The sequence below is a fragment of the Balaenoptera acutorostrata genome, chromosome 21, assembly GCF_949987535.1.
Source record: "Balaenoptera acutorostrata chromosome 21, mBalAcu1.1, whole genome shotgun sequence".
NCBI classification, from domain to species: Eukaryota; Metazoa; Chordata; class Mammalia; order Artiodactyla; family Balaenopteridae; genus Balaenoptera; species Balaenoptera acutorostrata.
Genome location: NC_080084.1, coordinates 33,544,841 through 33,558,943, shown reverse-complemented (window position 1 = coordinate 33,558,943; position 14,103 = coordinate 33,544,841). Strand labels below are relative to the sequence as shown.

The window sequence follows — 14,103 nt, the reverse complement described above, 5'->3', positions numbered from 1 at the left end:
AGGGCTGAAAATCTCACCCCCTGCATGTTTCCTTTTTCCATTAAGAACTTGGATGGCAGATCTGCTCACCCAGATGTTTGTTCCGTTAATCTTCCAACCTTCTCTCTCTCTCTCTCCCCGCCTCTGTCTCGCTCTCTCAACTTCAGATAATACAAAATGTATAAAGGTGTTTGCAAAATAGTGCTATCCTCATTCTATCACCCTTCCTTCCTTTATTAGCTGGCCTACTGTCTGAAATACAGTTTGGGCAGGAAAGTCAGGTCAAATGCTTTATTACTCCCCTGACTTTGCCGGTTTTCACGTTAAGAAGTCTGAGGGCACCTACCCAAACCCTGCCCAGTGCCAGAGCCACTCTCTGCTGCCACCTGCTGGATGGGGCCCTCCATAGCCATCCACTGGGGTCAACCCTTCTCACAGAGCATCTCTTTGCTTTGTCTCCCTGGAGGTCTATGGTTCGAATTACAGTGTATGCCAAACAAACTGCACCTAATATTGATTTATTCCATTTTAATTAATAAAAGACATGTAAAACTGTTGAGCAGAACTTCTGATCAGAAAAGAAACCCAATATTATCAAGATCAATCAATATAATTCAGGCAAAAAATAAAATGATGTTCACTTAGGCTTGTGGCTGATTGGATATGTTGTTTGGTTCATCTTTTCCAGTATTGAGACTCTCACGTAACCTGCATTGCTGTCCCCCTCATCAGGTGGAGGCCCTGTGTTCTCTGCACCTCCTGTGCTGGCTCTGCACTGGGTGAAAGCTCTCAGCAAGTCCTCACTCAGTGGTTCCACCGGGGATGTTCCAGCTGGAAGGCCTGGAGAAGAAGACTCAGAGGCCTAGCTGTCGGCAATTCCAGGGACCAGGCTCCACTGGATTTCTGTCTTTCACTGGATTCAATGAGTTGACGGTCCACTTTTTCAAACAGCGCGGAGAGGTGTTGAGGCATTTTCCAGTTCTGAATTCTGGTCTTTTACAATTCCTCCGGCAGCGAGAAGTCCCGTAGCCGCATATCCTGTCTGCATGGAGGTCACTTCTCACTAAATAGCAGAGTAAGTCAGTGTGATTAATTGTAACCGAGGACCGAGAGGCGAGGCTTTGGCAGCAGGTGTTTGGGGGGAATGACGGAAACTGACTGGAGAATGCGGGGAGGAGTAACGGTGGGACTGACACAGGACGACAGCTGCCCTGACAACCCCACCTCCTCCACTTTCCTAGCTGATTGGCTTCACCGTCTGATTTGCTTCCAGCATGACTTTTGCGTGTGTGTGTGTTTTAACCCAGAGGCCTTTAATACCATCATTTTAATCAGAATTATAACAATGTTGAAAATTTTTAGCAAGAAAATATTTTATGTGGCCACCTTCATTCAGCCAATTAAAGGGAGTGTGTGGGTGATAGATGGTGGACTTTTTTGTTTCATGTTCATTGGTTCATGTCACACTTCTTTTTAAAATCCCTGCAAAAATTTGCTACTACTTTGTGATTAAATCCAACCAAGCCCGTTAGCGTGGTCCACAAAGCGATGGCAATCTGAGCCTGGGTCTCCTCTCCAGACTTGTGCTGTTCCCCAGCGGCTCCTGCTCTCCCGCCAGAGCCCCCCTGGCGTCCCTGTGACTCCTGCACACCAGCTCTTGGCTGTCTGTGTGCCCTCCCTTGCGCTGTGCCCTCTGCCTGGAATACTTTTCTCCTCTTCCCATGAGCGACCTCTCTGAACCTTTAGCTCTCAACCTAAATGTCAATGTCGGGGAGATCTGCCCCGTCCTCTTCATGGGCTTAAGTGCCCCAGAACTATTGTCTTTCTGATGCAATTATTTTTATTCCTTCGTAACATGTATCCCAAACTGTAGTTCCTTCTTTTTTCTTTTTTAGTACTTTGGTCTTCTCAGTTGAAGTCCAAGTTCCCTGAGTGGAAGATGTCCGTGTCCCACGCTCACACACCCAGTACACGTGCACAACGTGTGCTCAACGAGGACCTGCTGGGCACCTGCCTGGAGAGACCAGACTGGAACGAGTAGGGGAGATCCAGATGCGGGAAACGAGATCGAATCCTAATCCTTTGGCCCTTGGCCTAGAACAGAAGCGGGAGATGTGGGTCTCCTTACTCAGTCTCCGTGTGTGCTCTCTGAGGCTGAAAGCAGCTGGTTAAACCAGCCCTCACACGCCAAACTGGTAGCATTTCACAGCGGTGCCAGGAGAGCCCTGGAAGCACAGGTGTGGAGCCCTGGAGCGGAAAGGTGGTTGGTGGATTGAAGGATCCTCCCTGTAGAGAACTTCGCTTGAGGTGGCTCTACAGACAGGTGCCTCTTGCATTTGGACCAGATAAACGTATTCTAGGGTAGACCGAATGATACTGGGTCTCCCTAACATAACCGATCACCCACCCTCCCGCTTCGTGGGCATTTCAAGGGGCTGCGGGTAGGTAAGCGCCAGAGTCACCGAAAGGAGGAGCAGCAGAGATGCGGTTGGGCAGTCCCGGCATTTCGCGCTCCCCTTGCCCCGCTCTCCCCACATCGCGCCCCTCCTGGGGGCCTTTCTCAGGCTTAGACCATAGCAGCCAACCCGACCCAGCCCTCAGCAGCCAAGGGTGGGCAGTGGCGACCAGGTCGGCCTGAGCATCCCCGTGGTCCTGGAGGGACCCGGACCCAGGTTCCTATCTCAACAGGTTCTTTGTCTTGTGATCACAGGTCGAAGGGAAGCTGGTTTTTGATAAATAAATTACTATCATACTTTGACAGACCTGGAATATGCTGATAGCAGAATTTCAGAGAGGCGTCCGTGGGAAGTGGCCCAGGAAGAAAGAGCAAGGAAGGGAGAGTTAAGCTAAACATGGACCCTTGGGATAAAGAAATAACCCATGTGGATTACTGCAGGGACACAGCCCAGAAGGAGAAAAGGTGGGCAGGCCGGGAACCCTTCAGAGCCATGGGAATTCACTGAGCGGCTTGAACAAGATTATGGAGTTGCTATGAGTCAAACAATTGGTGTAATCCCAGCACAGCTGGATTCCTCTTAATCGTAATCCTCTGACATGATATGAAAAGGTGTTGTAAAATTTAGGAGGGTGAGTGGGATCTCCTCCTGTGTAGATCAAAGCTTTTCAGGAAGCAGAAGGGGGTCATCAACGGGAAGGGGAGAAGACATCTCTTTCCACACAATCAACAGTGAATAATTGCAGCTGTCCTGCAATGCAGTAAGTACAGTGAGTGAACCCCCCCCGTGACACCTAAGGTCCCTGCGTTTTTGAGTTATGATGTCTCACTGCCAGGAGGCGTATACGAGGACTGCCCTTCACTGCATTTTCCTCATGGTCTCAATCAGGGCAGAGATTAAAGGCTGTGATTGAACAAGGATGAAGCTCCCCGTGGGATGTTTATTCTTAGTCAAGGTTTTTCTTCACATCCTGTCCTCTGCAACTGCATGTATTTCTAGGCTAAGAGTCTCTTTTTACCTGGAGGACCTTGGTAGAGCAGAAGAAAAGTGGTTAAGAGAAGGACAAGGACCCTCATGGTGCAGGGTGTCACCTACACATCGGCACTTGCCAGCTACCTCTACAAGGATTAAATCATGAGCCACTGCAGCTGCTGACCTGCAACGCCCCCTAAAAGGAGTTCTGGGTGGAGAGTAGGAATGAGGCACTCTGTGCTCTGGGAAAAACTGGCAGAACGGGTCTTCAGATAGTTAGATATTTTCAGGAACCGATGTTATGAGCCCAATTCTTGCATCTCGTCATATCTAGAAAAGCATTAAAATCCTTCATGGTGACGACTGCTCCTTGTGACTAGCAGAAACCTTCTGCAAAAAATATGTGCTTGATTGCATGTCACTTCACCAGGATCACATATATACTGACCTTCCCTCCTACCTCTTCGGAGCAGTTTCTCAGTGCTATCTGAGATGCTGTCTCCCGGGCTATAGTCCTCATTTTGCCCCAAATAAAACTTAACTCACAACTCTCACGTTGTGCTTTTTTTTTTTCAGTCGACAAGGGGTTGCTGGAGAGACACAGAAGCAAGTCTGCCAGAATCACCACGGGGCAGGAGAGGAGCATCTCTTTCTACGGGCAGGGTGCTGCTTTGGATCGCCGAGGCTTTCGAAAAGCAGCGTTTATAGGGGAGCGCTCACGAGACGCAGCGAGAGGGTAGGTGTTAGGGACATCCCTAGTGGCACGGAGCCAGTGCTCAGGATGGGGAGGGTGGGTTCTTGTATGGAAAGGACCCTTTATGAGGAGTTGTTTGCAACTTCATTTGTTTCCCCGTCTGAAACAAGAATTGGAAAGAGGACCTCTAAGATATTCTTTGATTCAGATGAAAGGACTTGCGGTTCTGTTTCAGTTCAGCTGGCATTAAATTGCTCCAGGTAAATTTCAGCCTGGAGCTTCTTGTTGAAATGATGGCCTAGGCCAATGGGGTTAAAGTCTATCATTCCCAGGACCGCTCTGAAATAAATAAGCACACAATGTGAAAGAGAACAACGGCGTGGGAGGCGGAGGAGATCTCAGCACATTTCCGGGACAGAAAAACCTATGGGGTGTGGACAACAGGTATCTCCAAGGAGCAAGTATCGAAAGGAGTTAGGAGAGAAAGACATTTGTTGCAGGACGCACCTGTGGAGGCGAAAGTGGGGAAGGAGCAGGACAGGGCAGGGAACGTCTTCGCCCTTGTGGTGGGCCTGACACCCCTGAGAAGGTGAGGTGGGGCTGAGTAGGAACAGCCTTAGATTGCAGTGCAGCTCGGCAGCTGGGACCCCCAGAGCGCGGCCGCCCTCGGAAGATCCCTGCATCAGCAGACACGGCCCAGCTTTGGGTCCGCCCTGTGCTTATTCTCTGACTGGAAGCAGCCCTGGAAGACAGCGCCCTCCTCAGGGGGCTGCCTCCTCACAGGGGACCAAGCTGAGCACCAAGGGGCATATCCCACGGGCTCTGCCCGCCTGTCCCAGCTTAGGCGTAGTGAACTTTGATGATGCGCCGCAGGGAAAAGCCGGCTTCACTCAAGGTCTGAGGAGCCTAAATTCAAATAGACTCCGAGGGTGGGCGAGCACAAGAGGTGGAAGGCACTGAACGCCCCAGACCAAGACCCACCCCCTGCTTCCTGGGCTTTAACTCCAGGAAACCCACCAAGTTATCGCGGTGAGAGACCAGAAACGAACCCCTGTTGGCTCTGGCAAGGAGAAAGGAAGAGTAATTATGTGACACGTGTCCAGAGAATTCTCTGTAACAAGAACTTACTCTCCAGGGAGAAGAGCTTTACTAGAGCCTCCTCCCATCCGGGAGAAGGGCTATTCCCCTACATGAGCCCCACCCAACCTTCCTGTCTCACCTAAGTGGTGGTGGGAGAGGCTAAGAAAACCTTGTGAAGGTGGCATTGCAGAGACGCAGGGCAGGAAAGGACTGAGGTTTAACTGTAAGATTATAAACTGCTTCCCTTCCGCCCATTTTAGCCCCCCATCAACAGGGCTCCAGCATAGGAACAGCAGGTTACAGCTGAAAGAGCTGCAGATACAAACTACCTAAAAAGGAGTTGTTTCCAGCAAACCCAAAGATACCAGGGGAGACAAAAACAAGGACATCAGAGGAAACTGAGGCTTCTGACGCCTACAGCTACAGTCAACAGTAAACACAGCCCAACTCCCAGTCAGATTAACACGAAACCTCACACTAGAGACCGATTCACTTCAGTTCCTATTACCCCATGCATCATGGCTGGCTTTCAGTAAAAAATTACAAAGTATGCTAAAGGCAAGAAAAAACATATTCTGAAGAACTAGACTCAGATATGGCAGAAAATTTCGAATTCTAAGACTGTGAATTTAGAATAACTATGTTTAGCTTGCTAAAGAAGATTTGGCAACGTGCAAAATGCATAATGGAAGCACAGAGAGGGAAACTCCCTGCACTGTACTCTTTGGAAGGAAGTCCCCATGCACTGTCCACACTTAAGGAGTGGGGAATTATGCCCATTTCTTTGAGGGCCAAACATCTGCATAAATTATTTGGAATTATCCTGCATGGGAGAGCTGTCTCTTCTCCCCCATTTCTTTCGTTCTTTATTCCATCTTTTATGTTAGTATGGAGTCATGGTCATAGATCTTCATTTTATGCTTTGGATTATGATCCAATACTACTTAATTTATTTATCTTTGCTCAAATTAATTCAGGTTTGGTCATTGGGAGCTCTTTCAGTTGGTTTTTGTGTTTCTTGGACATTCCCCTGCCATCTTTTCATTTGTTTGTTTTGCTTTGAGTACTCCTGTATGTTCTGGTGCTACAAGCTGCTCTGGGTTTATCTCGCATACCTCCTGCTCCAGCTCTAGAATTAGCCATCTCTCCAAAGATCCTTGGCTCCTTTTATTGGAGAGTGATATCAAAAAGCAGGATCTAGCTGCTGGAGTATCATTGCTTCTAGGCCATCTCAGCTGACGGGGCAAGGAAATATATGTATAAAAACCCACATATACATATACATATATATGGGTTTTATGCATACACACACACCCTTATAAATATTTGTTTATGTAATCGTCTGTATCTACAGTAAGCTAAATATGAGTTCATATTGATGTCTCTGACTCTCATCCATCCCCACAAGGATCATTCTAACTTCCTTGCTTATCTGTAAACTTCCACTCCAGCAGTAAGAAACCTGGCCCCCAGCCTCTCCCATCCACTTAATTGTTCAGTGCCCTTGTACCTGTACAGCAGTATCTGAATCCTAACCTTGTATTACAAAAGAAACAACGTTATCAACTGGAGTGTGGTCCTTTGGTACGGTTCCTTTGGCCTTCAGACTTAGAGATGGCCCTCCTTTTCAAAGGGACTTAGGTCAGTATCTGTCTCCCCCCATACAAATGCCTTCAGTGAAGTTGTTTTATGCATTTATGATACGGTTAGACTTGTTTTGTCACATTCTGCATTCTATCCTGGGGCAGCCCTGACTTTCTTAACTTATCTCTTTTCATTTGCATAGTGCACCTTAGTTCAATCTTCATGCTGCAAAGTTCTAACGGTTTTAACAAGTGCCTAGTATTATACAGAATAGTTTCACTGCCCTAACGCACACCCTCTTCTTCCCCTAGGCAACCCCTGGCAACCTGTGATCTCTTTACTATCGCTATAGTTTTTTCCTTTCCAGAATGCCATATAATTGGAAACATACAGTATGTGACATTTTCAGACTGTCTTTTTTCTGGAACAGTATGTATTTAAGATCCATACATGTCTTTTTGAGGCTTGATAGCTCATTTCTTTTTATCCCTGAATACTATTTCATTATATGGGTGAACCACAATTTGTTATCAGCTCACTTATTGACGGATATCTTGGTTACTTCCAGTTTGAAGTGATTATGAATAAAGCTGCTATTGATATTTTGTGCAGGAGTTTGTGTGGATATAAATTTTCAAATCAATTGAGTAAAACGTTACAAACTGATGTTTTAGGAAAATGCAAAAATAATTTAATGGAAAAAAGACAATCTTTTGAACAAATATGCTGGAGCAATTGAACATCCATAGGTTTAAAAAAAAAAGACCTTGACCATCTCACAACTTTTAGAAAAATTAACTCAAAGTGGTTAATGTATTTAAAAGTAAATGTTAAATTATAAAACTTTTAGGAAAGAATACAGGAGAAAATCTTTAGCGTGTAGGGCTACTCAAAAAGCTCTTAGACTTGATCAAAAAACAAGATCCTTAAATAGAAAATATGTTAGACCTCACAAAATTTTAAAAATTTGCTGTGTAAAAGATCCTGCTAAGAGGCTGAAAAGACAAGGACTTCCCTGGCGGTCCGGTGGTTAAGACTTTGCCTTCCAATGCAGGGGGTGCAGGTTCGATCCCTGGTCCGGGAGCTAAGATCCCACATGCTTCACGGCCAAAAAACCAAAACATTAAAAAAAAAAAAGAATCAATATTGTAACAAATTCAATAAAGACTTTAAAAATGGTCCACTTAAAAAAAATCTTAAAAAAAAGAGGTTGAAAAGACAAGCTGTGGATTGGGAAAAAGTATTTGAAAACCATATATTCAACGAATAGCTAATATCAAGAATATATCAAGGACTCTCAAAACTCAACAGCAAAAACAACCAAAAATAATCCAATTAAAAAATAAGCATATGAGAGATATTTTACTGAAGGAGATATAGAGATGGCAAATAAGTACACAGAAAGATGTTAAATATCATTAACATTTAGAGAGTTGCAAATTAAAATCACAATGAACTATCAATACACTCTTACCAGAATGGCAAAAATAAAAAAGTAGTGGCAACTACTTTTAGCCAATGCTGGCTAGAATGTGGATAAGCTAGATCACTCTTATCTTGTTGGTGGGAATGTGGAATGGTGAAGCCATTCTGAAAAACAGTTTGGCCTCCTTTTAAAAAAAACTACACTTCCAACTACTAAAGGATGCAGCAACTGTACCCCAGGACATTTATCTCAGAGTAACGAAAACTTATGTTTGCCCCCAAACCTATAAACATCAATGTTTATAACAGCTTTATTTGTAATAGCACCAAATTGGAAACAACCCAGATGTTCTTTGTTGGGTGAATGGTTAAACAACTGTGGTTCACCCACACCATGGAATACTACACAGCAATGAAAATGAAAAGACCCTTGATGCATGCAACAACTTTGAAGACTCTCCAGAGAATTATGCTGAGTAAAAAGCCAGTCCTCCAAAGTTATATACTGTATGATTCTATTGATATGGCATTCCTGAAAGGACAGAATTGTAACAATGAAGAACAAATTAGTAGTACCAGAAGTTAAGGAAGAGGAGGAGGCCAGAGGGAGGAAAGTGTGGCCATGAAAGGGCAAAAAGTGGGGTCTCGATGGTGATGGAAATGTTGTGTATCAATGTCAGTATCTCAGTTGTCGTGCTGCTTTGGGGGGAAATTGGGTGAAAGGTGTAGGAGATGTTTCTGTGTGATTTTTTACAGCTGTACGTGACTCTACAATTGTCTCAAAACAGAAAAATGTCATTAAAAGGGTCACTGATTCCAAGAGGATTAAGTACATTGACCCTGAGGAATTAAAAGGGAGGTAAAGCAGGATTTCTGACCCAGCAGAGAACCAAGGCTGGATCTTAAGCCTAGGGAACATGACAGGGAATCCTTAATTGAACCAGGTAATGTGAGAGCTTAGAGTCAGAAGGTAATTTGGCAGTTAGCCAGTTCCTAGGAAAATAGTAGAAAGTCAATTTGGGACCCGGATCCTGGTCACTGGAGCTACTAGCAATTGTAGAGATATTTACGATCCCTGTGCCCAACAGCAAATTTGATTCCAGTCTTATAGGTAGGGAACAAGTCCATAGGAACTGTCTCCAATTACAACTAAAGGCATGGAGTCAGGATGATTAATTTAGACAGGTGTGTGACACAGGATAGTCCTTGATAAATAGATTATCTATCCATATATCATTAATATGATGATCCATCTAGATATATGTTAATTTCTCTACCTACCCATCATCTATCTGTCATCTATCTATCTCAACAGGTTGCTTGGGGTTGACTGCCTGAGAGAAAGCTAGAGGTTTGTTGATTATAACAGCTTCTAGCCCCCTTTTAAAAAGAAATATCAGGTGGCTTAGAGACAAGTCCCTTATCAAAAAAGTACAGAAAAAGAAGCCAAGAGTCAGGGACCATCAAGGTTAGCTACTCACGTTCCCCCTTCTAAGTGAATCATTGACAAATGGATCAAAGAGAGTCATTTTATTTGTATTAAAGTGTCTTCTTACTGGAGGCCAGAGTAAAAACAAGATGGAGGTGGGTCGTCCGTGCTGCTCTGGAATCTTAAGCATTTTCCTTACTTTTCCAACATGCCTGGAGTGTCACACAGCATTTCAGAGACTTCCGGCAGAGACCCACAAGTTCCTCATTTATCTGACAGGACTCCACGCATCTCCCTTTAAGCTTGTAGCATTTCTCCTCGAGAAATCCACTCCTGGCTACACAAGGGAAAGAGCCACCTGAATTAATTCTCTTCTCAAATATGTCTAGTTACCAGGTACAGTCGTGTCACTCATCAGGGAGGGTTCCTTTACCAGTTGTTGCAGCGCCTCATCCTGCCAGCAGATGAGATGGCAGTGGGGGAAGTGTTTTCTCTTTGATTTTCCTATGGTCTTGTCACACAGGCTGAAAGAGCAGGAAGGACAGATTTGCCTTCCTTCCAGCGTGTTGGATTAGGCTGTGTGAGGGCTTTGGGAAACAGAAGCTAATGTTCTTTCATCAAAATCTTTTGGGATATTGTCAACTTGTTCCTATAAACACCTCCAGAGTCCGTAGCTTCCCCCAACACACTCTCAAAGTGCTATCTGTAGATAGCAAGACCTGAGATTGGGAAGATGTCCCATGACTGGAGTGGAAAAAGCATAAATACATAGAAAGAAGAACGTTTACTGTAGTGGCTAGAAGTTGAGAGATTGCTTTAAGAGGCTCAATCTGATTTCCTCTCCACATTCCATCAAATGTGTTCAAGAGCAGAAAGGGCGCTGTGTTGGGAGTAGTTCTCCCAGACTTTCCTTGTGTCATTCTGCGTAGGATGCTGGCTCTGGCCTTAGTACTTGATGAGTAGAAATCATTAGAGTAGCCAGCTTCAACTTAAAGACAGGCAGAGCACCTTTTTTTAAAAAAACATTTTTCCTTCTTTGTTTTTTGGTTTTGGCTGTGCCGCGCACCATGCAGGATCTTAGTTCCCCCTCCAGGGATCGAACCCATGCCCCCTGCAGTGGAAGCGCAGAGTCCTAACCACTATTCCCCAGGCAGAGCATCTTACCAGAATCAACATTTTAAAGTTGCACAGTTCAGGTGTGTATGCAATGAATGTGTCAGACGTACACAAATTGCAATTAATGTCAACATATAAAGATGCCTAATTCACATACCCGTAAAACTAAAACCAGATAGATTAGTGCCAGCATGTGTGCTAATCAAACCAACATCGGCATATGAGCTCGTAAGTTTAAATACTCTGACATTTCAAAGCTCAGTGAACCCTGGCTTCTACCACAGGAATTTATACTCTCTCTGCCCTCCTAATAGTAGAAGGCTATCTCAGGCTAGGGGTACTGGACCTCACTCTGACAAGAGTCCTTGTATTGGATCCAGTTCGCAGTGATGGCCCAGAAAGAGAAAGCCTCTGGAAAGAGCGAGAGCACGCATGCCTACAGGGCTTCTAATGGATCACCACAGATACCCATCTAGAGAATACGTGTGGGCCTGTGTCTGCACGTACGGCACGTTAATAGGTCAGTTTCATTTAGTTACATTAGATAACTTCCTATTACATCATCTTGAACTGCGTTGACTAATTATATACTAAGTATGAGGGATCTGAAAAGGGTGCTGTGGTTAGTTTCCAACGTGTCCATCAAGGCCAGTGGAAGGAATGGTTCGCTCCAGGTGCTAGATCCCCGTGTGCTTGGCCCAGAATCTACTCACACAGGGTTACTGCGAAACAGACCAGAGACGTGCACAGCTGGTGGAAACTTCTGAGCCTCATACCAGGGAGATCACTGGCATTTGGCACAAATTCGGACTCATGGTCGGTTCTGGAAAACCCTTTGTCCAGCTCTCTGGAATGTGGGATGAGTCTAGCCTTGCAGTGTGATTTTGGGCAGGATCCGGATGGAGCCATTGGAGGTCCTCAGGAGGTGATGACGGAGTTCTGATGCGGAAAGGACACTGTGGCGAGACAGAGCCGGCCTCAAGGCCTGCCTTCCCTCCTGCTTCCCCCCATGACTTTGACAAGCTGCTCGGCCTACCTGAAGTTTAACTTCTACAGCTGTGAAATATATGTAAAACAGGCCTTCCAAGCCAAAAGAGTTGCTCTGAATATCACTAAATTACAGGTAGGGCAGAGTCTCCCTCAAAGGCACTGTCATTGGAGAATGAAATACGTTTTATTATGTGACAGTTTGGTCTCAGTGTCCAGCTCTGTAGCCTGTGATTAAGGAATGGCAGTTGAAGCTTTACTATTTTAAGTAATACCGTGACTGGCAGGGTACACAGTGTCTCCAAGCTCCACCCCTTTCTCTTCCATTTCTCTCTTTCTCTGTCTCTCTTCCTTACCTGTCTTAATCTCTATCACAACTATTTTTTAAAAGATCCATTGATGGCCACCCTTGCTTTCAATTTTTTTTCAAATTTTCGTTTTTGTTAATAAGCATAAGACAGGACCAAAAGGCATCTTTTCTGGCATATCTTGATGTCTTCAAACCTGTGACGCCCCATCCTAGATGATAACAAAAAATGCAGCGGCTTTACAGCAGAGGCAGTAGAGGAGAATTGCCCTCCTTTGGCAGATTCAGGGCTCCTGGGCCGAGGGTGTCACTGCATTCTAGGGTGGACTGCACCCAGGTGCCCGCGGAGACGGACTCGCTCTCCGAGCCTCCACCTCCGATAACCTTCCCTGCGAAGGTGCTTGTTTTACCTGGGGCCAGAAAGAAGAAGACGGCAAAGAGAAAGAGGGGCGTCCTCATGACTTGCAGGTCTCGAGAGATCAGCACAGTGTCCATGAGAAAAGAGCAGCAAACACCCACATTTAAACCTTTCTCCAGCCTGATAACATCTTGGTCGGTGAGGCGTGGCGGAAGCGAAGATGTGTCTGTGCTCTTCTCCTGGAGGCCACAATCACATGGGTGGAGAAAAAGACCTGAATTGTCCATTTTAATCCTCCTCCTTGTGAGACAGGGAATGGGATACCTCTCTTTAAGAAGACGTGAAATTAGGGGGATAAGCGTCCATCGGCATCACCCCACTACTCCGATTGCTGCTAATGTTGAAATACCCTAGACACATTTGTTAAAACAAGAATAACCCCCGCCTCCCCAGCCGCCAAGCAACAAATGATTGCTATGTTATGGAAAAGGTGGTTTTCACACGTGATCTGGATAAGCTCACCAATTTAGTTCCTCGTGCTCCACTGATACCAATGAGGGATTGAACGTATAACTACCTTTGAGAAAACGGACACGTTTCTCAAGGGAAGAATTCCAGATGGTATTTGCTGACACTCCCCCTCCAGGGGATGGAGCTTAATTGTCTCAACTTGAAAGTGATTTGCTTCCAAAGAATAGAATATAGAAGGGGAAGAACAGTCACTGAGGAGTGGGGGAGCCTGGCAGGCACGCCTCACCAAGTGGTCAAGGTTAACCTCAGGAGGGGTCAGTCATGTATCCCTGACATGAAGAGTGGGAGGAGAAGGACACTTCGCTCTGTGCTCTCCTTCTCCCAAACCCCAGTCCACTCATGAGAAAACATCACACAAACTAGAATGATGTAGTTTAGTTAGTAGTCAAGTACTACTGAGACTTTCTCGGTTTTGACAAATGAACCATGGTTATTAACATGGATGTTAAGGTTGGGGCACTGGTGGGGAGGGTAGATGGGCACTCTGTACTACCTTTGCCACTTTTCGGTGAATCTAAAATTATTCCAAACTAAAAATTTTATTTTAAAAAACGATTGGGGAATATCCTATCTAACTTTAGCCTCAGTCACCATGATATTTTTGTTAGGTATTTTTTTATGCATATTGATTATATATGATGAATGATCCAGTTAGGAATGATAGACTGAAAACATGCATTTTCTCTATTCCCTTCCAACCTCACCTAAATAGATTGAAGCCCCCAAGAAAAGACAAACTTCCAAATATTTTCAGTTATACACAGTTTCATTTATCTTGTTTATTATCTCATCTCATTTATTTTTGCTTCTTACAAAGTGAGTCTGATTCATCTGCAAGTGAAGGTTGCAAACATGAGAGACTGACCATTGGATCCTCTGAAACAAATGAATGTTAATAAGGCGATGGAAACTCCACTTCTTGTCAGGGATTCATGTGGTTTCTCACCTAAATTCAGGATGTATAGTGCCTCAGTCTGTTCAGGCTGCTGTAACAAAATACCACAGACTCAGTAGCTTATAAACAACAAGCATTCATTTCTCACAGTTCTGAAGGCTGTGCAAGATCAGGGTGAGGACCCTCTTCCGGGTGGCAGATGGCTGACTTCTCACTGTGTCCCCACGTGGCAGAAGGGGAAGGGAATCTCTCTGGGGTCTCCTTTATAAAGGCACTAATCCCACTCATGT

General features: G+C 45.1%; 3 protein-coding genes across 4 annotated transcripts in view; all 3 read right to left on the bottom strand.

Annotated features, from left to right (window-relative positions):
- LOC114238699 (beta-defensin 103A-like) overlaps positions 1 to 14,103 on the bottom strand; it is an 81,829-nt gene that overhangs the window by 41,230 nt on the left and 26,496 nt on the right. The window lies entirely within an intron of this gene.
- On the bottom strand, positions 544 to 3,511 carry LOC114238698 (beta-defensin 104A-like). The gene is made up of 2 exons (XM_028168217.2): positions 3,454 to 3,511; positions 544 to 1,042 (listed from the first exon to the last, which is right to left on the bottom strand). The coding sequence occupies exons 1-2, from the start codon at positions 3,509 to 3,511 to the stop codon at positions 834 to 836; spliced, it is 267 nt and encodes an 88-aa protein (XP_028024018.1). The 3' UTR covers positions 544 to 833.
- Positions 9,802 to 12,488, bottom strand: LOC114238703 (beta-defensin 15-like). The gene is made up of 2 exons (XM_028168228.1): positions 12,440 to 12,488; positions 9,802 to 9,956 (listed from the first exon to the last, which is right to left on the bottom strand). Exons 1-2 carry the CDS (start codon positions 12,486 to 12,488, stop codon positions 9,802 to 9,804), a joined length of 204 nt encoding a protein of 67 aa, XP_028024029.1.